The 25,336-nt window shown below is 44.1% G+C and overlaps 2 protein-coding genes across 9 annotated transcripts in view; both read left to right on the forward strand.

The window, feature by feature from the left end:
* Nucleotides 1-1,035: 1,035 nt before the first annotated feature.
* Nucleotides 1,036-8,508, forward strand: PSMD9 (proteasome 26S subunit, non-ATPase 9). 4 transcript variants are annotated; one of them, XM_037878793.2, is made up of 6 exons: nt 1,036-1,257; nt 1,644-1,746; nt 4,535-4,728; nt 5,744-5,845; nt 6,902-6,990; nt 8,076-8,508. In XM_037878793.2, the coding sequence occupies exons 1-6, from the start codon at nt 1,141-1,143 to the stop codon at nt 8,101-8,103; spliced, it is 633 nt and encodes a 210-aa protein (XP_037734721.1). In that variant the 5' UTR covers nt 1,036-1,140; the 3' UTR covers nt 8,104-8,508. The 4 variants fall into 4 exon arrangements, 3 of the variants coding, with proteins under 3 accessions (XP_037734721.1, XP_037734722.1, XP_037734723.1); XM_037878794.2 differs by having other exon boundaries at nt 1,063-1,257; nt 1,647-1,746; XR_006285964.1 differs by having other exon boundaries at nt 1,079-1,257; nt 5,744-5,898; nt 8,076-8,159.
* A 3,349-nt stretch (nt 8,509-11,857) lies between these two features.
* Nucleotides 11,858-25,336, forward strand: part of CFAP251 (cilia and flagella associated protein 251) — a 30,744-nt gene continuing 17,265 nt past the window's right edge. Inside the window, exons 1-12 of one of the 5 annotated variants that reach the window (XM_043529240.1) lie at nt 11,861-12,112; nt 12,480-12,536; nt 13,744-14,044; nt 15,604-16,017; nt 16,534-16,674; nt 17,580-17,689; nt 18,755-18,863; nt 19,914-19,994; nt 20,796-20,873; nt 21,369-21,413; nt 22,025-22,242; nt 24,821-25,015. In XM_043529240.1, coding sequence (XP_043385175.1) covers nt 13,757-14,044; nt 15,604-16,017; nt 16,534-16,674; nt 17,580-17,689; nt 18,755-18,863; nt 19,914-19,994; nt 20,796-20,873; nt 21,369-21,413; nt 22,025-22,242; nt 24,821-25,015 — 1,679 coding nt within the window. In that variant the 5' untranslated portion in view covers nt 11,861-12,112; nt 12,480-12,536; nt 13,744-13,756. Of the gene's footprint in view, nt 12,113-12,479; nt 12,537-13,739; nt 14,045-15,603; nt 16,018-16,533; nt 16,675-17,579; nt 17,690-18,754; nt 18,864-19,913; nt 19,995-20,795; nt 20,874-21,368; nt 21,414-22,024; nt 22,243-24,820; nt 25,016-25,336 lie in introns of all 5 variants that reach the window. The other 4 variants (XM_043529241.1, XM_043529239.1, XM_037879123.2 and 1 more) reach the window with 4 other exon arrangements.

Consider the following 25,336-nt stretch of genomic DNA (forward strand, 5'->3'; position numbering starts at 1 on the left):
GTGAACAGTGTTTCTCTCATGAAACTGATTAAAAACATGTTTGCCTAAAAGACTGAAAAGATAAGAATCCCTCCACAGCAGTCAGAAGATAAAAAACAAACCCACAAGCACATCCCCCCTGCCGGCCCTCCGTATGGCACTGATTTAAGCCAGCACTGCAGAACTCTTCAGTTCAAAAGCAATCTGCAAACATTCACGGGCAACAAAACTAGGAAAAGCTGATCAGGAAAGGCTTTAAAGCATGTAAACTGCTTCAGTGAAACTGGGTGTATGTGCGATCCTGAGAAGAAATTTGCCTCTCCCGTTTGTACCACATGATGATGAGCTATAGTAGCGCATACAGGGCCTGCTGCCCTGAAGTCTGTCTCCATTACGAAATCTCTCTTGCATGGGGGGGAAAGAGCATTCAGCGGCACAATTCAAAGAAGCCGAAACTCGGCAGCATTTTTCCCGCTGATTTTTCTCTCCAGATGTTCGCACAACTGGCGTGGAAGGTGCTAGAAGGATATAAAAAGAGGCAGTGCCCGGGCGACGCCAGCTCTTTTAAAGCGCTTGCAAGTGACTCCAAAGTTCTTCCGTTTAGAAACCCTCTCGAGGGACAGGCTTGTTGGGGTGGCTTGTCCCCCCCCCCCCCGTCTCCCCCCCCCCCCCCAGGGTCGCTGCATTTCATACTGTTTCCACAGTATGCATCCGATGAAGTGAGCTGTAGCTCAGGAAAGCTCATGCTCAAATAAATTGGTTAGTCTCTAAGGTGCCACAAGTCCTCCTTTTCTTTTTGCATTTCAGCAGATACTTTCTGTCTGGGCCTGCCACCCGCTCCGCACAGATGCATCTTCTCCGGGCGCAGCACCCTCTGTGCCCTACGGGAGAGGCATCAAAGGTGGGCACGGACCCCCCTGCACAGCGGGAGATGCATCGTCCCCCCCCCGAGCTCCCCCCCCCCCAGGTGTGTGTCTGGCTCAGGGAGGGCGGGGCCTGCTCCACCCAGCTCCTCCCACCCACCCCCGCTCGCCCCGCCCACCGCCCAGGGAGGCGGGGCGGGTCCCTGCGTGGCTCCGCCCCCCACCCCCGCCCTGCGGCGCGGCGCGTGAGCCGCTCGCGCGCGTGCGCGGGCGCGGGGGGCGTTGTTGGGCTCGGGCGATGGCGGAGGAGGCCGCCGGGCCCGAGGCGCTGAGCGTGCGCGAGGTGCAGGAGCTGGTCCGCAGGAAGGATGAGCTCGAGGCCCAGATCAAAGCCTGCTACGCCGTGCTGGAGGGGGTGAGTGCGCGCGCGCGTGCGGGGGGCACCCGGGCCCTGCATCTGCCCCCCCCCCCCCGCGCGCACGGGGGTGTCTGTTCACGCACACGGGGCTCAAACTGCCAGGGCGCGCGGGGCCGGCGGGGTCTCTGAGCAAAGCGCCGCGGTGTGTGAGGCGTGTCAGGCGGGGGGGGTCTGCGATGCCCCGCCACATACGCAGCCGCGGGGCGGGCCTGGGCCAGCCTCGGACTCTGCCGTTCCCCGCCGCTCTAGTTCAGCCTCGTCGGCGAGCTGCGGAGACGCCACAGGTGCCATTTTTTTGCGTGTTTGCCCTTTAAAAGCGGGAGCCCGAGCGGGCTCTTGCGGCGAGCAGCTGCGCGTTCGGTGACCGCATTTCTGCCCCGCAGCAGCAGGGAGTCGGGATGGACGAGCCGCTGGTCGATGCCGAAGGGTACCCGCGTGCCGATGTGGACGTGTACCAAGTCCGTGCGGCCAGGCACAACGTTATCTGTAAGCAGCTCTGCGCTGAAAAGTCGTCTTTCGCGGGGCTGAGCGAAATGAAAGGGGCAACGCTTGGCAGAAGTTTGGCTCTTTGTTTTACAAACATCGGGCTTGGTTTTTCCCCTTGGCAAACGTAAAGAAATAAAACTGAGAACTCTGTTAGGCAAAGGGACGCTATTGGTTGGAAACTCAGCTATTTAAAAGGATGAGTTTCTTTAGTTTATTAATAACAACTTGATAAAATTCAGAATTGCAACCCTCTTTATAGTAATAACGTCCTACTGCTGTTTAATATTTTCCAGGGCTGGCAAGAGATTAAAAAAAATAATCGTGATAATTTGTGCGAATAAAAAAAATTACTTTGATTAATTGCACTGTTAATAATAATTTATTTAAATATTTTGGATGTTTTCTACATTTTCAGATTTATTTCCGTTACAACACAGAACACAAAGTGACAACGCGCACGTTTTTTATTACAAATATTTGTGCTGTAAGAAACAAAAGAAATAGTATTTTTCAATTCACCTCATACAGTTCACCTCATTGCACCTCATACTGTAGTGCAATCTCTTTATCATGAAAGTAGAACTTACAAATGTAGAATTATGTGAAAAACAAACAAACCTGCATTCAAAAATAAAAGTATAAAATTTTAGAGCCTACAAGTCCATTCAGTCCTACTTCTTGTTCTGCAAATGTAAACAAATTTGTTTGTCTGAGCGACTGGCTGGAGATAATGCTGCCTGATTCTTATTTACAAAGTCAACTAAAAGTGAGATCAGGTGTTCGCATGGCACTGTTGTAGCCGGTGTGTCAATATATTTACATGCCTGATGCGCTAAAGATTCATATGCCCCTTCATGCTTTGCCCACTATTCCAGAGGACCTGCGTCCATGCTGATGACAGGTTCTGCTCGATAACGATCCAAAGCAGTGTGGACGAACATGTTCATTATCTGAGTCAAATGCCACTGGCAGGAGGTTGATTTTCGTTTTTGGTCTTTTGTGTTCTGTAGTTTCCACATCAGAGTTTCCACATCTTTTAAGACTTCTGAAAGCATGCTCCACACCTCATCCCTCTCAGATTTTGAAAAGCACTTCAGATTCTTAAACTTTGAGTCGAGTGCTGTAGCTATCTTTAGAAATCTTACATTGGTACCTTCTTTGCGTTTTGTCAAATCTGCAGTGAAAGTGTTCTTAAAACGAACATGTGCTAGGTCATCGTCGGAGATTGCTATAACATGAGATGTATGGAAGAATTCAGGAAAAAGGGAGCAGGAGACATACTATTCTCCCCAAGGAGTTCAATCAAAAATGCATTATTTTTTCAACGAGTATCATCAGTATGGAAGCATGTCCTCTGGAATGGTGGCTGAAGCATGAAGGGCCATACAAATGTTCAGCATATCTGGTATGTAAATAACTTGCAATGCTGACTACAAAACATGAGAATGCCTGTTCTCTCTTTCAGGTGATGTAAATAAGAAGCCAGCAGCATTATCTCCCATAAATGTAAACAAACTTGTTTGTCTTCATGATTGCCTGAACAAGAAGTAGGACTGAGTGGGCTTGTAGGAGCTAAAGTTTTACATCATTTTGTTTTTGTGTGCAGTTATGTAACCAAAAAAATTCTACATTTGTAAGTTGCAGTTTCACGATAAATAGATTGCATTACAGTACGTCTATGAGGTGAATTGAAAAATACTATTTCTTTTGTTTATCATTTTTACATGCAAATATTTGTAATAAAATAATGTAAGGTGTACACTATTCTGAAATCAATATATTGTTGGATGTTTTTCTACATTTTCAAATATTTAATAAATTTCAATTGGTATTCTATTGTTTAACAGTGCGATTAATCGTGATTAATTTTTTTGAGTTAATTGTGTAAGTTAACTGCGCTTAATCGACAGCCCTAATATTTTCATTTCATTCAGTTTGGAAAATAATAATAGTGGAGTCAGTTTGAGTTTTGTTTCTAAGCAGCTTTGTCCTCTGGTCAGGTACTACAAAAGTGCCAGGGGACTGGCTCAGTCATAAAATTGAATCTGTTAAAATGCAGTGTGCAGCATTATTAATGCACCTACTAATGATTAATGAGAACAGTCATATTGTAAAACCTTTCTGTGTTCTTTATAAAATAAATAAAACTAGTTGACATTGTTCCTTTTAAATTTAGTGCTTGCCTTGTATTTGTGGACAAATGTATTATAATAGTCATTGTTTAGAAATAAGTGTTGTATTTAGCGTGTGATTTAATGGAAAGGGGATTTGGTTGTTTAGTGTTCTTTATGTGGACATTGATCTCCCTAGTCCATATTCTCTATCTACGCTATGGATTTTTACTGAATTTGTAATATGGCTGTTTCTTCACAACTGTGTATGTGTACTGTGTATCACTGCTGCTCATGAGCAGGGCTGTGAAACAGCTTTCAGTCTGTAACCATGGCACTGTCAGGTGATGACTGTTGTAACTGGTTATCCTTACACTGTGTATTTGGGGACATTGACTCACTCCCACAGATAGGTAGTCAGGAGCATGAGTTACTAACATAGATTTAATATGGTTTTCAGGTGGCCACACTGGTCAGGTAAACTGAGCTAGAAACAGCTATGCTAGCTGCACAAGGTTGTTAGCACAGTTTCATTCACAGTGTAGGCCTAAGGAACAAAATACTTTTAATTGAAAGCTAAGAATCTCAGCCAGAGAGAGATGCATCTGTTAGGTAAGGACTTTAAATGAAAATGTGATTGTTCCTGTCTTCTCTGCACTAATGTCTCTCACCTTTAGGTTTGCAGAATGATCACAAGGCCCTAATGCTGCAAGTGGAAAAAGCTCTCCACCAGCTGCATGCCCGAGAGAAGGAGAAGCAGGCAAAGGATGAGGCAGAAGCTCAGGCTGAGGCAATGAATCAGAACCCGAGTCTGCCACAGCCCTTCGCAAGAGTGAATGCCGTCACACCAGGCTCTCCTGCTAGCATCTCGGCAAGTTCAGTCATTTTGCTTCCAATGGCACAATCTCTGCCAGTTGGGCCCCAGATATGGCAGGTGGCCCTCCCCACTCATCTGCAATCAGGAGCAGGGTTTGAGCTCCTGTTGTTAAACCAGATTCTTGCCAGGTGCTTGTAACTTTCCTGGTGGACGTAATTATACTCGTTAGCCTGAACAGTGTAAAATATGCATTGCTGTAACCTGTAGAGCCATGGCCACGTTAGAACACCTAGCTAGTGGGTCAGGCATGGGGGTGGGAATCAGAACTCATTTTTTCCCCAGCTCTCCAATTGACACACTGTATGACTTGACTAAGGCCATGTCACCACTATGTGCTTTGGTTTCCCCATCTCTGTAGCAGGAATAATAAATACTACTCCCATATTTCCCTGGGGGCTTGTGAGGCTTAATCTACTAAATTTTGAGAAGCACTTTGAGATTCTTAAATGGAGGCATAACCTAGATGAGGGGTGGGGAACCTTTTTGCTATCACGGGCCATTGACCCACAGAAGTTAAAAGGAAGGCTCTGATCAAAAGCCCCCAGCCCTGCCCCTTCTGCCCCCATGCCAGAGCCCCAAGGGCCCCCCCCCGCCACTGCGGCCCCTAGCCCTGCCCCAGGCTGGGCCCCCAGTCCCAGAGGAGCACCAGGAAGGCAGGCGGCCCCTGGAGCGCTAGCTGGAGCACAGGGGGTCTGGAGGAGCAGCAGCTGCACAGCAGTAAACAGGAGCAGGTGGAGCTGGGCAGGGTGGAGCGTGGGCAGGTCAATGTCTGGCTGTTTGGGGAGGCACAGCCCTCCCCAGCCTATGGGACACGCCGCCCATGCGCGGGCCAGAAGAAATTAAGCAATGGGCCAAATGCGGACCAGAGGCTGTAGGTTCCCCACCCCGTTCTAGATGAATGTTCATCAGGTGTGTTAAGGTCCTTGGATGAAAGATGTTATATAAACACAAAGCGTTGTGTATCTTTGAGGGCAAATGATGCTTAGTTTCCTGTCGGTTCTTTGTAAAGGGATTACAGGTTGATGATGAGATCATTGAGTTTGGCTCTGTCGACACACACAACTTCCAGACACTGCAAAATATTGCCACCGTGGTGCAGCACAGCGAAGGGGTGAGCAGGTTACCAGCTTCGGCTGAGTTCTATTTGCAGTCTTTGAACAGAAGGTTAGATATTTTTTCTTTTGTGATAGTTGGAAGACACCAGTAGTCTCAGGTTGCCACTCTGGAAACCAAACATCAGGCTCATCCTGCTGCTGCTTTTGATGTGAATGTTGACCCCATAGCCATACTGCTCAATACTATTCCTGAGACCAGCTGGGTCCAACGGAGAACAGTTGAGATCTTTCCTGGGCTGAGAGATTTGGGAGGGTGTGTAAGCATCATGCTTTGTCTCTACTAAGAGTGCCAGCTGCTGGCTGATCAAGGAGTAATGGTGATAAGCTTTATAGAGAGCTGCTTTTGACTCTCCTTGGAAGGAAGAAGAGTTACTCTGCCACCTGGCCTTGAAATTCAATGTTGATAAAAGCGAAGTAATGCACATTGGAAAACATAATGCCAACTATACATACAAAATGATGGGGTCTAAGTTAGCTGTTACCATTCAAGGAAGAGATCTTGGAGTCATTGTGGATAGTTCTTTGAAAACATCCACTCAATGTGCAGCAGCAGTCAAAAAAGCTATCAGAGGGGTAGGAACGATTAGGAAAGGGATACATAATAAGACAGAAAATGTCATAAGGCCACTATGTAAACCCATGGTACATCCATGCCTTGAATACTGCGTGACGTTCTGGGCAGCCCATCTAGTAAAATATCAGAATTGGAAAAAGTACAGAGAAGGGCAACAAAAATTAAGGTTATGGAACAGCTTCCAAAAGAGGGAGTTTAAAAAGATGGTCAGGGATGCAACCCAGCGCTCTGGGTGTTCCTAAACCTCTGAGTACTAAATGCTGGGATTGTGACGGGGTGGATCACTCTATAAATAGTCCTGTTCTTTTCACTCTCTCTGAAGCATTTGGCTCTGTCCATTGTTAGAAGACGGGATACTGGGCTAGATGGACCATTGGTCTGACCCAGTATGGCCGTTCTTATGTTCTTAGGGGGACAGGGAAATGAGAGCAGGGCCAACTTGACAGGAGAAGGTGCTGTTTATTTTCTTGCATTTCAGAAACCTCTGAGTGTGACCGTGATCCGTGGCGGCAAGAAATTACACCTCGGGCTCACACCAAAGCAGTGGGCTGGGAAAGGACTGCTGGGGTAGGCATGCCGTTTTCTTCCATAGCTTCTGAGTTCAGGTTGGCAAAGTGCATGAATAGGCATGTCATTAACCAGCCTTAAACTGGAAAATGCCTTTGCTAAGCATAACGGAGCCTGAGCCTTCTGCCCTCCCCTGGGAATTTACCTGAGGCAGAATCCAGCCTAGCTTTCTTCAGCACCAAAGACTTTGAGTGCCACCTTGCTCATTATCAAGTGGGTACTTCTGACCTGCCTAGCAAGGGGGGGCACTGCTGGTGCTATACAAATTGCAGTTGGACCCTGTTGTGCCCCACCTGCTTTATAATATGGTTTGGTTTTCCTGCGTAGACTGGCCCAAACCATGTTGTTATAACCTTGTTACAGCCCTGGAGTATAATTTCTTCACTGCAGGAACTGATGTCGATCAGTATTACTTGTGCCATGTGTGTGCCTGTGGGAAATAGGGCCCCATATGTTTTCAGGATGTAGTTTGGATCCTCTAACGCTGTTATACCTGGTTTTTCAGTCTACCCCGGGGTAAACAGTCTTTGACTGGGGCACAGCTGTGTTGTAGCTGAGGCTCACAAAACTGTTGGAATTATAGTGTAGACAGGATCTTTCCTCTGCAGATTCAGCTGGGTGCAATATTCTCCTCCACGTAATGGAGTGGATAGGGCTTTCACACAGGATCAGAACCATGGATTCTGCATTAAGGACAGGACTAATTTGTCATTTGGTGTTGGGCATGGTTCACTCTGCTTTGATCACCCCTCTCAAATTTGATGATCACTTTTAGAATCTTCAGTGAAAGACATTATCTAAAGTCAGTTGTTAAAGATTTAGCTGCAGCAGTGTGGGGAGGTGCATCATATCAAGAGATCAAGTTGGGAATGGGGAAGGCTTAGCCTCGCAGCCCACTGGGGAGGCTAAAGAGGTGAGTGGGGCTCTGTTTGGTTAACTGGAGGGGAAGGGTCTGGCTATGGAGGTCTTTACGTAGTAAGCTCAAAGATTACAAAGGGGCCAGAAAAAAATAAATCTTTTTCCCCTATTTCCTTACTCCGGATTGAATGCAGAAGACCTAATTTTATTCCTTTACATTTTTTCAGCTGCAATATTCTCCCCTTGCAAAGATGACTGGCTTGGAAGACAGTAAGATCAAAGTTTGTGCTTTCTGAACTCCAACCTGGTTTGAAAAGTTCCCTTTGCAACCTACATCTACTTGCTGAAGCTGGAGTGTTTATGATGGGTTCCGAGGCTCTGACCTCCAGCCTGCTGGATATACTACACCTGAATTGCTTTCAACAGACTTGCACCTGGTCATGATCAGTAATTTTACTGATTCATAGGGAATAGATTGTAGAGTCATAGGACCTGATTCTGATTTCACTTGCACTGATGTAAATCAGGTGTGACATCAAAGTGAGGTCCATGCTTCTTCTTTAGTTAGAATCCTTGCCAAATTATTCTGTAACATTTAGTGAATGTTTTTTTCTGTTTGTTCATGGGAAGTAACATTTACCAATAAAGAGTTATGCTGGGTTTTTTTGTTTTTGTTTATTGGTGATAATTTACATTCATTTTTAATCTAAAGTCCTTCCTGAACAGGTCAGCTTTTTATATTTCTCATAGCTTGGACTATAATATAGTTCTAATTTGGTGTATATTGGGTTTCTTGTTCATTTTATTTTCTGTGCTGTAGTTTTTGGGTTGCATACACTGCAAGAGGACTCTTATTGGCTTGGTTTGTTTTTAAACCAGTTTCTATTGGAATTCTTAAAAAAAAAAAAAAAAAGACGTATACCTGATTTTAGTGTAACTGTCATAATTTTTGGAAAAGGTTATTTTTACAAAATCTCAATTTTGAACAAACTTGGACCTGACAGAAGCAGATCAACACTGATATCTAGAGATCAGATGGTCACACTTCTTAATATTGAGGTTTCAAAGGCTATAATGGATTAATAAATTATACATCTTATAAGTATATTACAGACATGGATAGTATATTATGTATGGTTATAAGCACTGGTGTAGAAGGTGTTATAGATGGTTTTAAGCCATGGCTATAAACAGCCTATTGATCTGTTAGACTCCATACCAATTAATTATTAAAACACCTATTAATTAATTAATCCTTCATATGTGGTAGACTCATTTGCTTTTCAGCTACAGTAACTCTTCACTTAAGTTGTAGTTATGTTCCTGAAAAATGCGACTTTAAGTGAAATGATGCTAAGTGAATCCAATTTCCCTATAAGAATGAATGTAAATGGGGGGGTTAGGTTCCAGGGATCTTTTTTTGCCGTACAGTACAGTACTATAGTTGGGAGATGCCCCCACCTTACCCCACACAGGCACAGTCCACTGGCACTGGAGACAATGAGGCAGGCAAGGAGGCTGAAGGTGCTATAGGCTGGGAGAAGCACGTTGCGCAGCAGCAGCAGCAGCTTCCCCTACTCTGCAAGCACCAGGGGTGGGGGGCTCAACCCTCAGCCCGCCCACTCCACCCCTTCCCCCAAGCCTCCCCTCCTACCCCTTTACTCCACACGAGGTGTCCTCGCTTCTCCCTCCTGCCCACGGCAATCAGCTGGCTTGTGGTGTTCTGGAGGGAGGACACAGCATGCAGGCTCCCCCTGCCTCCCAAACATCACAAGCCAGCTGATTGCTGTGGGCAGGAGGTGGGGGAAGGCGCTGATCTGTGGGGTCTGCCGGCGGGTGGGAGGCGCTGTGGGGGCGGCGTAGGGGAGCTGATGTGGGGCTGCCCCCTGTGGACAAAGCAGGCAGCCAAATGACGTTATAGCGAAGCATTGCACAACCTTAAATGGAGCATGTTCTGTAATTGAGCAGAGACGTAAGATCGAAACAACTTTAAGCGAGGAGTTGCTGTATATTCTTCCTGCTTGCTGGTGTTTACGGATATGTTCAGTCAGAGGTATTGATACATGCCAGCTAGTGTAATCTGCAAAGCCTGTGTTATCCTCCTTGCAAAATCAGATATAGTGTGCAGGTGGAGAGGCCTAAACTCCCTGCTTAGACCACAAACAAGGGTCCAGCAAGGGGGAACTGAACAGAAGGACCATATACCAGTGTAAATGGGAATTAGTGTTTTTGTACTAGTGTAAGTGAGAGTGGAATTTGGCCCTTCTGCCTAATGATATCAAGGTAGGAAATGATGGAATGAATGTTGCTGGGAGTATATAACAATCTATAATCACCAGGTTTTGAACTAACTTATTGTTGATTATAACTTCAAGCTGCCACTGTAGTGCAAAATAATGCTTTCTGAAACAAGAGAAAATGGGCTTTAATAAATACGAAACTAAATGAATTTTAATAAATGCCAAAACTAAATGACCACTAGAAATATAAAAGGGGTTTCATCTCCCTACTCCCGTGGTGTATAGGTGCTATAAACTGCTTACAAGGTGCAGGGGTGGAATTACTGCATTGGCTTTCCATAAGTGGACTTATGCTAGCCCTTGTGGAAGCCCCAGGCCAGTAGGTATGAGAGAGAAGCTAGGGACTAGAGTGGAGGTGGCAGAGGTGGGAAGAGGCAGGACTGACCACACCACTACAGTCATACTTGTTCTGCAAGCCAGAGGCTGTCCGAGGGAATCTAGAGAAGGCCATTAGCTAACCTAATTATGCCGGAGGCTATTTTTGCTCCTGGAACAGACCAGAAGCAGGAGGGGGAAAAGGTGGCTTAAAGCCACCTTTAATTCCTTTCCCATTGAATGTGTCTCGGGGGAGCGCAGCACAGCACAGAATCTCAGCCTTAACCTTTCTATAGAGCCTAAAACTGGCTTCACTTTGAATTTTAGCCAAGGTCCCAGCCCTGCAAATGTCCAGGTGTGTAAAATTAAAGGCAGCAGTTCCTGTTTGTATTTGCTTTCATCAGTCATTTTATCTCTTATCTCAACTCCTTAAAGTGTGCCCCGTTCCATTTGATATATACACACACACACCCAAGAGTTGTTTATACTTTTTGCTTCATGGGTCTAATACAGTAGTAGCTTCGCACCTCACACAGTCAAGCTGCCTCTTGAGCTTGAAAAAAAACCTAATGTTTCAAAGGATAACAAAATTGACTTTCAGGACTATCACGCTGCGTATTGTGCATGAGGAAAAGAACTTAGATTTAGAAATCGTTATTTCTACATAGTCAAGAGAGTTTAAACTTCATTATCTTTTAAGGGAAGATAATATTTTAAACTTTATATTTGCAAACGTGTTTTAAAGGAAGCATTACCCTAGACAACCCCTTTAGTGGATTGTTTATACAAGTGCTGTGTAACCTGAGGACCAGATGCCTTATTTCAGATAGGTAAAGCAGTCAAAGTCAATACTTTGGGGCAGATTCTCTAGCTTGCTCTGCTCCATTTGCCCCACTCAGGAGGTACAAAGAGCAGTGTTAGTGGTTGGAAGATGTGGGAGAAGAGAGAAGGGGGAATGAGGGAAGATGATGTAGTAGTGCCAGTTCCTGCTATTTTATCATAGGTCTCAGGGTGTTTGGAGTTTTTCTTGAAGCCACAGCTCTTGGAGTCATGTGATTACAGGAGATTCTGAAAGGCAGTGATCTGGCACAGAAAACTTGACATAATGACTTAATTATATGGGGCCTTGTGGTACTCGTGTGCCATGCACTCAGCTCAGGGCTACCATCCCTCATGATGCTTCTGCTACAAGGTGAGGCCACCTGTCCCAGGGGAGTCGGGCTCTTCTTTAGAGGCTGGGTTCATGTTGTACAGGGACTCACAACAGTGGTACCTCTTGCAGATGTGAATGGGATCTGGATGTGGGCAGAGGAGGGTGAAGGGATGAGCAGCTGCTTGGGTCCTGTTAGCCAGTGTCCTGCAGGGGGGAGTGGAGACGGCCTGTGTACCATGAACTCAGGAGCAGCCAGTGGGAGAAAGGAAGTACCTCCTATCCTCCACCCCCTGAGGAATACCCGCCAGCCTGGTGGTGCCTTAGTGCTCACCACTTCTCCCCTTCTCTCACCCCTACACAGCAAGCTCCTCTGCAACTGATCTTTCCAGCCTGTCTCTCACTGCCTGCAGCACCAGCAGCAGTTACTATGGGAACAGGCTTCAGATACAAACAGAACAGGGGAGCTCCAGGCTGCTGGGCTGAGGCTGCTGCAGAGGTGAGGCTGAGAGGGGGTCTGAAAGGGAGAGGGATGGGGGTTCCCATTGAGAGTGATTTGGAGCAAGGCCTGAGGAAAGGGGGGTTGCGGGTAAGCGTCTGAGGGAGCAAGGTTTGGGGGAGCCTGGCCAAGGGAATGGAAAGGTTTTGGAGAGTTAGAGGAGGTTAGAGGGGTGTGAAGGATGAGCAGCAGCAGCAGTCCCAGGGGGAGATGGGGGGGCGGGTCTGGATAAGGCAGCAGGAACAGGTGGGAGCTAAATCATTAATATCCTGCTGAGTAATGACCCTCACTGGAGATAAATGTGTTTTGACGGGTGCAAAAATGTGTGGTGAGCTGGAGAAAGAAAGAAAAATGTCTGTGCCCTCAGATACGAACCAGAGATGGAGCCAAGCTAAAGTACGCAGCGTGCATCCTCGGGGCATGGGTAGGTGCCCAAACTCGGTATATGTACAATATGGTGTTTGAACTGAAGGAGGGTGGCAGGGGAATGGGGGGATTCCTTCCCTCTGGTGGGGTTAATGTCCTGCTGTGGACAGGATTAACTGATGGCTGTCAATCCTTCACACAGCAACAGCATTGTCTGTAGAGCAAATATTTTGTCCATCAGACTGTACTAAATGATATGTATTTTCAAAAACATTTCCCAAGGGAGGAGGTCCCCAACCCTTTGCATGCCAGTCTCTAATGGGAGAGTTTTATCTAGGGAATGGGCCAAAACCAGACCTCATTTTTTCATTTTGAGGTGAACCATAGGGCTCCGATTTGAAGGCTTGCATATAAACTTGTCCCTAAGGGTTGGGGTCCAGGTGGTATGTACAAGCATAAGGGATCTGTTTTCTGGTTCTAGTGTGGATGCAGCCAAAAGCTCATGAGAATAGCCATCTTCAAAAGCTCTTTGCTAGCAAGATTTCTGTGCTTTTGAACTGAACCTCAGCCCTTGTTTGACCATGAATCCACACCCCAAAGTCAGCCTAAAACTAATCTGGGTCTGAACTAAGTGCCAGTCTCTAGCTTTATCCCCCTTTCTCTGAATTATTATTATGCATAGACACTGTGACAGAGGTACAAGTCTAAGAGAGAACATCTCTGCCACAAGGAACTACAGGTGCTTTAGGTACATGCATGACCGGACAGAGGACATATGTATGGTACTTCGAGATGGAATAAATGATTGTTTACATGCTATAGAACCATCTCTGGGATTCTAAATGTTTATGTGACTGACCTGGAAATCTAACCTGGTGTTTCTGTATCCATTTTTGTCTTCCACTTTAAAGGAATTTTAGCGCTCATAGAAATGAGAGGGGTTGAATGGTTCTGGCTAGGATGCCAGGAGTAATGTAGGGTAGGCCCCTATCTTCCTACACACAGTTCTGCCACCCTTCCTGGGCACTTATGGCAAACTTTAAGGGAATTTTAATACTTTGGACCAATTTTACATCACCAGCTCCTTTCTCTTGGGCATGTTGCACAAGATCAAAGGTACTATTGGTTTCCCATCTGCTATACCTTCAGTTAGGAGACTATACCATCACCCTTTCAGGGGAATGGACTCTGATCTAAAGGGCTTTTGTGGTAAATGCCAGGGATAGCAGGAAAGAAAATCTAATAATGTGTATTTTGGAAGGAAGCTTGTAGGAGAAGATGGCTGATGATTCTAATGAAACCCCACTGGAGCAACCAGCAGGAGGAAGTATAGAAGGAAATGAAGCTTCAGAAGAAACTCTACAGGATGAACAAGGGGCTCAGGAGACTGAATTACCTAAACAGGTCACCGAAATGCCAGCAGATATGCTAGCGGGTGATGCAGAATCCATGGACATTATGGAAATGGAGACCCAGCCCCCACCAACCACAGCGGACAATTTCTCTGTGGATGCTGCCACCCCTGAGACAGAAGAGAACGAACTGAGCATCACAACAAATCCACATGTGAGTATGGATATCATATAACAGACTTCCTATTGCCGGCTCCCCAGCTTGGATCCCTATGATGTCACAAGAAGGGTGTATTCCATTCAGTGCACCTTTTTATTTGTGATATTTTCTATGGTGTCTTTCATGCTCACTGAATCACACTGCCCTTGTATGGAGTTAATTAAAGCATCAGGAGGGTCAGATTCTACTCTCTTCCATCCATACAATTCCACAGAGTCTGGCTCACAAAGTTCAATGGAAAATAACAGAAAAGGGAGACATTATTGTTTCCAGTAGCAAATTCTATAGCTCAGATGAAATTCTATAGCTACGAAGGAGTTTCCATTCAGTCCCCATTTACAATCACTCATAATGTTCTTAAACAAATCCCTTTTCAGGCCAAAGCTTCCTCTGCTTCATATCAGTCCAGTCATGAATATGCTTTGAAAATTTGAGCCGTATTTTAATTATGAGTAAGGGAAACCTAGATTATCCATATGCTTCCATGAACTTTTGACACTCATGGAGCTCAAAAACAACAGAGGCTAGAAACTCCAAACTAGGCTTGTTTCTGTGACAAGGTCCTGCACAAGAAGCTCCTAAAGAAGTTGTTGTTGGGTTAGAGGCAAAGTATTGTCACAGACCAAAAACTGTAGGAGACAGAAAACAAAGGTTAGAATTAGATGGTCAATATTCATCATGGCAACAAGTTAATGGTGGGGTCCCTCAAAGGTCGGTACTAGATCCAGTTCTATTTAATATGTTTCTTAACGATCTATAAGGGGGGTGAGTAGTGAGGTAGCAAAATTTCTATTCTTGTTTTCCCTGTCGAATAATGCATATGTGACTATATTAGATTTCCTGTTGTTAAATGTGTAGCATGCCGTGCAGAGGATGTGCAAAGTAGCCAATTAAAATTCCTGGCAAATCCTTAACCTTTGCATTTCCTGATTTTTTATTTTATTTCATTTTATTTGCCAACCTTAGCATGGATTTGATATCTGTTCCCTGCAAAGCACCGGGGCCACCTATGACACTGTGAACATGATCAATAATGTTTTTGCATGTAACATAAAATGTCTGGGGCAGGGAGCAAAATGTGTGTTCATCTGAGCTTTACAATGATATGGAGAGTTGTTCAGGAATTCAGAAAGCTAGTCTAGGTTACTGGCGCTGCAGAGGAGAAGTCTCTTGCACTAACAGCAGTGAGATTAAATGAAGGGACCCAGAGGAGGCCAGGACTGCATGAACAGAAGGACCATAGAGTGGAGAGGAGAGACATTTTCTATCAGGTTATCTGGAGCAAATCCAAGGAGAGTTTAAAAACACACAGAAGAATTTATTGATGCCACAGCCCTAAAATGGGTTCTTATTTTATGGTGTGACTGGAATCCAAGATAGAATTGATCACGTTTTAATAACCAATAGGATTGAAGCATGTAGCTGAATGTCAATCCACTTCATGACAGTTGGATGAGTTACAGAGGTGGCAAAGGAGACAATGCAGCACGGAAGAGACTAAATACATTTTTCATTCTGTAAAGTGTATATCGAAGCCTTTATTTGTTTTTAAGGAATCGGGGGCTGATGTCACTGAAGGTCCATCAGAGGAAAGAGAAGAAACTGCAGCAATAACAGGAACATTAGAAGATATTGGAGAAGATGAACAGCAGGTACCCACAGAGCCGCAATGGGAGAGCAAGGCTCCTACTAGACTACCAAGGTCCACCAAGGTGGAGCAGGACTTGCAGCAAATAGGCCAAAAGGCACAAGAGAGTGACCAGAAAAATCTGAGGGACAAAGAGAGTTTAGCAGATCAGGAAAGCCAGAACATACAAGCAGGTGCTGAAATGAGCCAAGAAGAGACAGGATCCCTAGAAGCACCAATCACTGCCAGCTCAGCATCAGCCAAGGAGGAGTCACTAGTGTCCTCTGCCACCCCAGGCTTGTTGTTTGAAGAGGATGAGCACATCAAAACACATCCAATTGTGAGTATTTTACAGAGTACAAAGCAGGGCCCAGGGAATGGGAAATTTCATGTTAGTGAAAAAGACCAGCTCATCACGGATGAAGTAATCTTTTAGCTTCAGGAGAGACATAGTTTAGATTTTAAAGTTTATTTTTCTACTAAAAATAATGATGCATTTGTAGGAGGTTGAAATTAGTGTCAAAGGTTATTCTGATGGCCTTTTGCTCTGTCACATCTAACCGGCATCAGCTGCATTTTCAGTCTTCTGCCAATCAAAACAGCTTTAATGGGTCATTGGGCAACATAGGAACTTATTATGAGAAGGGTTTTGCTCCAGTGTTCTTGGCCAGGTGTGGTGTTGTGTGTTTCTGTCCTTCTCCCCAAGGGTGGCAGGATATCAGTGGTGCCTGAGGGGATTGTAACTGAAACATATTGGACTCCTTTAGGATCACAGATGCTATCTAAAAGTAAGAGAGATTGTTTTATGATAATTCTGTCACTGCTTGGCATAAAGAAGTAACTATGTTCCTTACAGAGTTTGTCTTGGGCATTTGGTTACAATAGCCACCTCCCTGTTTACAGCCTGCTTGATGAAGAGAACAGGGTGATTCTATACGTTTCCTCTCACACTGCTGTGATCCACGACATACTCAGAAACAGGCAATATCATCTACAGGTACAGAAACCCATTCCCAGAGAACACTCTTCCCACAGGTACTGAACCCCATTGCTAGAGAACCCTATCCTACTGGCCCAGAACCCCACTGCATTATCTGCAGGTACAGAACCCTGTTCTTCCAGGTGTAGAACCCTTCCCACAGCAAGGGAAGTGGAAGACTCACATACTGGGATCTAAAAAACATTCTGATGACCTTTTTGTCTGTCACATCTACCCAGCATCAGCTGCATTTTCACTGTTCTGCCAGTCAAGAGACCTTTAATGAGTCTCTGTTTATCTTCAGCTGACTTGGCTCCTTACTGTAACTTGGTGTTATAGAGCTCTTCAGACATTTCTGATATAATGATACTGTACTTAACAGGGAAATATTTATAAATGGTGTATATGGCTGCAGAGTGCTCTGCACATTCTTGGGCTTCGTATAAGTAATAAATAATCCTATAATACACCTTATATTTATAATCAGGTACCTTATATTTGAACTATGAATTGTATCTGCACTGAGCTATAGCCTGGACAAAGATTTGTATTATTCTGTTATGAATTATAAACATGTATATAGCACGGTACAATTACTCTCCACTTTATACTTACAGAGAAATCATGTTCTGTTTCCTTCCCTAGAGAGCTTACAGTGTAAATATGGCAAGACAAGACACAGGGCAACAAGTTCAGAGAGAGGGACTGAGGGGATTTATAGATGGGGTAAAGAAGGAAGTACTCCTGGATAAAGTAGGTTTGAAAGGGGAGAGAGAGGAGGACCTTGACAGATATGGACATGGAGGCTGTCACAGGTGCAATGTACAGTATGTGCAGTTTAATTAGGCCTTTGCTAAATGATGGCTTTAAATAAATGTTGTTCCTAGATCTTTCAAGGCACATTTCTTATTTTGACTCTCCAGGGTCACTCTAATTCTATTTCTTGTCTGTGTGTAAGTGAAGACAGGCGATGGATTGCAACAGCTGACCAGGGACCTGATAATCTAATCATTGTGTGGGATGCCTTCTCAGGGTAAGTTCCTAGGTATTTAGAAAGCCCCTGTTTGGGAACCTTCTTTCTTTCTTTCCTGTAGCAAATGCTCCAGATTGCTCAGGAGATGCTACTTTCTCAGCATTCTGGGTAATCACCAGGTAACCTTCTCATGGCAGTGTTAGCAAAAAACAAAACTTAGACTCACAAAGCAAGACGTAGGAAAACTTCTTGAGCCAATATAATAATTATTAAGCGATTTTAGCTTTTAGTTTAGACTAAAATAATTACATAGTCCAAGAGCGCAGGATGGAAAAATAGACCAAGCAGCCAAGAAGTAATGGCTTCAGTTTCAAATCGTTCCAGTGCAGATGGGTCCATATAAGATCAGTCAGAACTCCCCTAGGCCAAGATTTTCAAACTTGACTGCCTTAAGGTTAGGGTCCTACATCCATAATTGGGCATCTAATTTTGCTCTCCTATTTTTTTAAATCTTGGCTCTAGTTCTTAGAATTCTGAGTGCTCGGTGACATTGGCTACTGGCTGTAAGCCCCTTCCCCACATTCCCAGTAACCACTACTGCAGCTCCCTCCAGAACAGTCTCAATCAGACCCCAAATATGCAAGAAGCAGGAGCTACCCTAGAAATGTCAATGAAACCCTAGAAATATGAAACCATCAATAAGAATTGTTCAGAAATTACAATCAGAAGAGCCTCTCAAATATGAAGCTAAACCAGGGCTCTGAAAGCAACACTGCAGCTTAGAACAGGACCCCAGATTCTGAGGGGAGTGGGTGGGAGTCCTATACGATGATACTTTCAAAAAAGCAGCATTAAATCTGGTACTGTAATTTCCGCTGCTTTATCAGTACTATAGAAGCAGGATTCCCAGTCTTGCAGCATCTGGAATCTTATTTGAATTAGTTTGTAACAGCTCAGGGTTGTTGTTTCTCCTCCCCCACCCCCCAATTATGATGAAAGGGAGCTTCCAAAATGACAGGTGATAGAATTTTGTGAAAAGGGTTTGGGGGGGGGGGGAAGGGGGCTAAAATAATGTTGCAAATAGTTGTCCTTGTAATTAGTGACTGTGTATGCATTGTTCTGCAGGATTCCGGTGCATACGATATTTGATAGTCACCCAGAAGATGGGGTTGGTGCTATTGCTATTTCCCAGGATGCTAAGTATTTGGTAACACTTGGTGCTGGCAAAGTACAGGTAAAGAACATGTTTTCTCTGTTGCAGCCTGTAGAGACTGAACCCTGCAAATTTGCACCAATGTAACTAAGAGGAGGATATGCACTGGAGTAAAATTGGGAGGGTTGGACTTTGGTTTTACAAAATCATGTCAGCTGGGTTTTGGTTTTACTAACTCAGAGGTAGTTCAGATCTGGATTTCATTTATCTTAAAGCTACAAAGTTCAGAAACCTGTATAAGTCAGGATAAATGATTCTGACTTTGACAGATCTTTAGTTAACCTGATTACAGTAACTAGCAACACCCAGTCACCTTACATTTCAGGCAGAAAAATAACATGAATTTTTTTGTTAGTTTCTGAACATATTGTCAATCTGCTCCTAGATGTGACTAGTGGTATAATGTGAGGCCTAGCTAGCAGGAGGATAATGGGAGTTCCCAGCAAAGTCAGTTTTGCTATGCAATTCACACCCAATATCAATGCCACAATTATGCCAGGGCTGAAGCTAGAGGGAAGTCATACTAAATGCTAATGCTGTCTCTCCATCCTCCATATACACAACTGGAAACCATCAAACTCATGTTCGCTTGAGTTCACCTGAGTCAGGATTAGAACCCAGGCCTACAGAAGTGAAAAGCTAATGCCATAACCTCTTGCATTATTCTGTACCCGCAGGCCAATCTTCACTGGCAAAGAGACAGGTTTAAACATGGTTCAAATTTAGCTGCAGCAAAACTGATTTATAACATGGTTTTGAACAATCTGTGGGAAGCAGAGCCCAAACTCTGTTGGTCTCAAGTTCAAAAAGTATGTCTGACTGCAGGCCTGACCATGCTGGCTATTAATTTGTGACTTTGCATACAATCAATATCTCATATAATCGATTTTTAAAAATTCCATACTAACCAGCAAGACCCTACTGGCTCAATTCTGCTCCCATGTTCCCACATGCAATCCCGCTGACTTTACTGGAGGTCACTGCAGTTTGAATGAGCAGGATTAGGCACATTGAATTCAATAGTGCATAGAAAATCACACTGATGTCACTTTGCTTTCCCCTGTCTGCCAGAGAGTTTGCATTTGGAAGTGGACTTCACCTGAAGAGAAACCTATGTGGAGTGTAGAATTGCAACCTGCATTTGGTTATCAGGTGAGTGATTCTAATTGTTTAAGGGGCTTAGGAGAGTGGAAACAAACCATTGTTAAACACAGTGTGCCTGATTTGCACGTTAAGGCATTCCTGCACTTGGGGCAGGAACAGGCCTGGGTGGGGGACAAAGATGTTGTTGCATTCCTGTATTCTGAGATTGTGCAGAGCCCTGTGCAGCCCCCAGTATATGTTAGAGCAGCCCCAGGGACAGTATAACTTACACTCTGCTTCCTGCCCTGGCTTTCTGTGGGCCCTGAGAATAGCAATAGACCAGTGCACTTCAGTCATGCCTATGACTTTCTGCACCAGCTGTAGTGACCTCTCGGCAGCAGGTGCAAAGTAGAGCCCTGATGCCAGCTTTACAACAGCCAGGGAGGCATTCCTCATAGGTAGGGTGACCAGACAGCAGGTGTGAAAAATCAGGACAGGAGGTGGGGGGTCATAGGAGCCTATAAGCCCCAAATATCGGGACTGTCCCTATAAAATCAAGACATCTGGTCACCCTACTCATAGGGTCACACTCACAAGGCCTTTTGTATCCACTTTAAGGCTCCTTTACACTGCCAGAGTGACATAAGAAGGCCTTAGTGAAACTGAGCATCAGGCCCTATGGGTCAAATTCTCTGCAGATTAACAGAGTACATGTCTAATAAGAATGGATGTTGTGAAGCACAGCACGCTGCCAGGCCAGAGCATTAAAAGTACAAACTAACCTACCCTTGCAAAGTAGTAAGTGAGAGGCGTAAATGTCATAGATTGGCCAACGTGAATTTTAACCTAACTTTAACGTTTTAATTTCAGAACTACATTGTTTTTAATCCAAAAAATCACAAGGAACTAGTCAGCAACAGTAAAACTCAAGTTCTATTTTATCTATGGGTAAGTAGACATAGGAGTTAATGTGATTTTGTAGTTCTTGTGCCACAAGAATAATTCTGGGAGGGGAAAAAATTCTCCCAACATTCTAATTACACTACTTTCATACATAAAAGGGAAAAGCTGAGCATACGGAGGGATGGAGACGTACTGTGGCTCTGTGTTCTAGAGAGGCAGCATGGCCTAATGGAAAGGGCACTGGATGGGGGCTTGGGCAAATCACTTAACCTTTCTGTTTCCCCTGCAACCCATTGTTTGTCTACTTACTGTAAGATCTTCAGGGCAGAAGATTTCTTTTTTACTATTTGCACAGTGCCTAGCACAATGAAGCCCCAATCTTGGGTGTGGCGATCAAATGCTACTGTAATAATAAATAATAATGTAATGTTAGTGCCCAGATAACACAGTGATGGGCATGTTAGAGCTTCTTTATTGATCAAAGTCCATTTTAAAAATTATCATCTTTATGTGGAATAAGTTCTCTGTTTTTCTCCTCAGGATAGTAGCGGTTTGCAGTACAGCGCTCCTCATTTAACTGACAGAGTGAGTATTGTAGATGGACTGTACCACTTTAGCTGGTTTGCTTTTTTTCTGGCAGTGACAACCAGTCTGTCTTACTAAATAAGCACAATGTCCTGAATGGAGTGAACTTGCTAAGTCCCTCCACATCACAGTGTATCCCCCAGTCTCTAGTTTATGCTACTTTGTGATTGTTATTGTAAAGTAACATTTCGGACATTGGTTGATTGTGAGAGGCTGCATGGCTCTCTAGGGAACTCTGTGGTGACTGGAGGAGACAGTCTGTGGTTGCTGGGAGGAGAGGTCAGGATGGGACTCCCAGAAAGAGCTGGTCCTGTTGCATCTTCTGCTGCAGGACCTTCCTCCTCCTGCCTGCATGACAGATTTGCCTCTGCTGGGTCCTGCCATGGGGTGGGGACAGTCACTTCCTAATGTGGATGGAGCTGGGAAGCAGTTTCGCACTGAAGAGACATGTGCTGCCAATAGCCTGCTTGTTTCCTACAGTCAGATTTGTGATTTGTGAGGTTATTTTTTTCTCTCCGTTAATTTCAATTAATTTTTGAAAACTTTGCAAGGGTAGGTTAGTTTGTACTTTACAGAGAATGCCATGCGGGGTCTCTTTGCTTCCTTTGCAGACTTTCAACAAGACGGTGGGGTTCTTTAGTCAGTCAGTTTTTCATTTTGGCAATTTGCAAGCTCTCACGGCCACATCAGGAGGAAAGCTGGTGGTGTGGGATGCAGTCTGCCCACCGTCCATGCCTGCCAGCTTGTGTGTAAAACCACAAAATAGAAAGGCTATTAAGCTGATGTATGTGCAGAAAGATGCCCTCACTGTGCTTACTGCATCTGACAGGTAATGGATAACATAATTTCCTGTTCTTGAGCTAATGTGGGCATTTAAAAAGCCAATGTGTGCGGCTGAAATGAAAAATCAATGTTCAAACTGGTTTTTGCATTGTTTGTTCTGCATACATATATTTATGCTGAACCAAATCCAGAAGTCTTCACCAAAGCAAACCTCCAGTTGCTGTCAATCGTAGTTTGCCTGAGTAAAGAATACGTAAAAATTGAGTAAGGGCCTTGTTATCTTCAGCATATTGAACTGGAATGAAAACAGGATTCTCCTGCAATGTATAAAACTCGATTCTTCACTGCTTTGTACATTCTGCAGCCATTACACCTGTGCAAAGCAAGTACTATCACCTGTTGTGATAGTATTCTACACCCACTTTGCAGAAGCATCAGTGACGACACAAGGTGCAAGGCAGTGGCAAATCAGGTTGATTGACACATCACAGGATCAGGGATATCCATGTTAGCTAGTGAGGCCAAATGATGGTGTGGGGTCTCTAATATAAGGTTCTAGTGGCATGAGTTTGAGATTCTCACATTACTCATACGTGGCGAGCTATGCGGCTCACCTCAAACCAGTGACAGTAGAATCTTTTTGCATCTCTACACACTATCATATATTTTGCTTATGCGAAATTTTAAAGAGACGTTTAAGCGAGGATTGCTTTTAGAGTTCAAGGGTGTGTTTTCCAATGCTCTTAGCAGTGATCTAACTCTGCTCCCAGGGGGAGCTTTGTTCATAGGGTGCAGATTTGGGCCAACACTGAGCACTTCTGAAAATCACATTCTAAATAATATTATAAGTAATATTTTCTGTATTCTTCCACATGCAAATCCAGGTGGCTTTAGTTAATATACTGGGTACAGAACTTGAGGCCAGAGACAAGTTATTAATAATAATAAAAACATATAAAATATATTTTACATACATTCCAGTGTTGCAGTTTTAAGGTTCAATACTTTGCATCCTTCTGAGACTGGATGAAAAGGGTCAAATTCACTGCTGGTGTAAGAAGGAAAACTCCATTGACTTCAGTTGAGTTGTGTCAGTTTTCACTGGCAGTAAATTTGGCTGAAATGCTCCTTATTATGTGAAAGCTGAGAATCGCTGCCCCCTAGTGGGATAAGGGAGACATTTGTTGCCCTAACAGTCATGAGGTACCAGACCTTAAAACCGTCAATGGTCTAAAATGAAATGATAGAGAAACTCATAATTCACTGTGCTGAATAGTAAAAATAAAGGTCTTACTTAATATACACTATCAAAATCTGTGAAATCTCCCACCCCATACCTAATCAACAGGCTCCACGGTTGTCCACTAATTGCATAGGTTCAGAGAATGGATTAATTTGGGCTGTCGAGTGAATTAGAAGAGCAGCTTCCCTATCTTAACCAGTAGAGGGAACTGATACACACTGAAGTCACAGAGGATGTTTTGCCAAGTTTAAAATATTTGTTGGCAAGCCATGCAGTGATACTACTAGATGCTTAGCTCTAAGAGCTATTATGTATCAACCATCTATGTACTTTTTAAGGATTGCTAACTGGAAGTTAATACCTATCCTAAATAAATAGCTAGTACTTAATTGTTTACACTTCGAAAGTGCTGTCCAGACATTAACTGACCCTCACGTCATTCCCTGTGAGTGAGGTAAGTTAAGGATCATTATCCTTGTTTTATAGATGGAAGGACTGAAGCACAGAGAGGTTACATGATTTGCCCAAGGTTGCACATCAAGTCCATGGCAGAGTCAGAATTAGTACTCAGGAGTTCTTGGTTCCTAGTCCAATGCTTAGATCTCTAGATAATGCCACCACCTTATGTAATGAAATTAGTCTGTAGGTTAAGCATGTGTTTAGCAGCTTGCTATACTACTATGGAGTCTTTAGATGCTAATTCTTTTTCCCAAGGCCTTGTGTCTAGAGGTTAATGCAAAGGACGAGGAGCCAAGACTCTTGGGCTCTGTTCTTGGCTGTGTCATTGACACATGTGGTTTTTGGGAATTCATGTAATCTCTCTGAGCTCCATTTTCTCATCTATAAAATGGGGGATGAAAATGCCCTGCAGCAGTATTGTGAGATATAAAAACCTGATTCTGATCTCACACTAGTTCTACACCAGTGTAACTCCACTGATTACAATGAGTAGTTACTCTTGACTTACACCAGTGTAAATGAGAGCAGGATCAGGCCTTGTGAAGCGTATTCCTTCATAAAAATCCCTAGAGTAGTGCAGAGCATTAGGCTTGTCTAAACGAAGAGTTTGAGGCAAGCTGGAGTGTAAATCTACCCCATACAAGCCTGCTGTGCTCCAAGTGTCTGCGTGGACCCTACTACCACATGCTAGAAGTTCAGTAGTGTTCTTTGATATACATCTGCTTTGAAACGGGAGTAGATCAAAGTGCATTAGGGAACTGTTTGTGAGCAGCAGCAGGATTAACAGGGATAGTTAGTGCACAGCACACTAGTGCAGTGTAGATTTACACCCTCGTGCACTAAACGCTTAGACGAGCCCTTAGTTCTTCTGGAGCGCTTTAAAAATGTTTTTTGATTAACCAATTATTGTCCTTCCTTTTAGCTATTTTGTAACTTGTGATGTCAAAGGTCATATTAAATTTTACGATGGCCAGCTGCAGCTTGTGAACTGGTACAGCCACTTTAAACTAGGACCCATCCAATCCATTTCCTTTTCAAAAAACCCTCCCAGTCCTGCCAGCAACAACTCAGACTACTCCAGTTCTTGTACTATCAATGGTCAACCATTTATTATCAGGTGAGAGTCCTTCAGTGGTGAATCTAATCAACTGATTAATAAGAAACTGTTGAAATGTTCAACTAGTGGTCGACAGATTTTCTTTGTTGTGCTTTGGCTTTACCAAAATGGATTTTAAATCCTAAATCTAGTTGAGTTTAAAATTGTCAGTATGCATGGTTCCGGTGTTAATATACAATATGATGGGTAGGCGAGGTTGCCCATTGTACTGTCTTTTCTGCAGGAAGGGCTGCAGATATTCACATTGGTCATCCTGATGCAGAATCAGACCTGTCCATCACAGACAAGGGGCAAAGGGCTGTCCCCCTGCTAGTTCATTTT

The sequence above is a fragment of the Chelonia mydas genome, chromosome 15 (assembly GCF_015237465.2).
Source record: "Chelonia mydas isolate rCheMyd1 chromosome 15, rCheMyd1.pri.v2, whole genome shotgun sequence".
In the NCBI taxonomy this organism is placed as follows: domain Eukaryota; kingdom Metazoa; phylum Chordata; order Testudines; family Cheloniidae; genus Chelonia; species Chelonia mydas.

Excerpts from the sequence above, each read along its gene's own strand:
- PSMD9 (XM_037878793.2), top strand. The coding sequence starts at position 1,141 with ATGGCGGAGGAGGCCGCCGGGCCCGAGGCGCTGAGCGTGCGCGAGGTG. Across the intron at positions 1,258-1,643 it reads GCTACGCCGTGCTGGAGGGG|CAGCAGGGAGTCGGGATGGA; the intron begins GTGAGTGCGCGC and ends TCTGCCCCGCAG. Across the intron at positions 1,747-4,534 it reads GGCCAGGCACAACGTTATCT|GTTTGCAGAATGATCACAAG; the intron begins GTAAGCAGCTCT and ends TCTCACCTTTAG.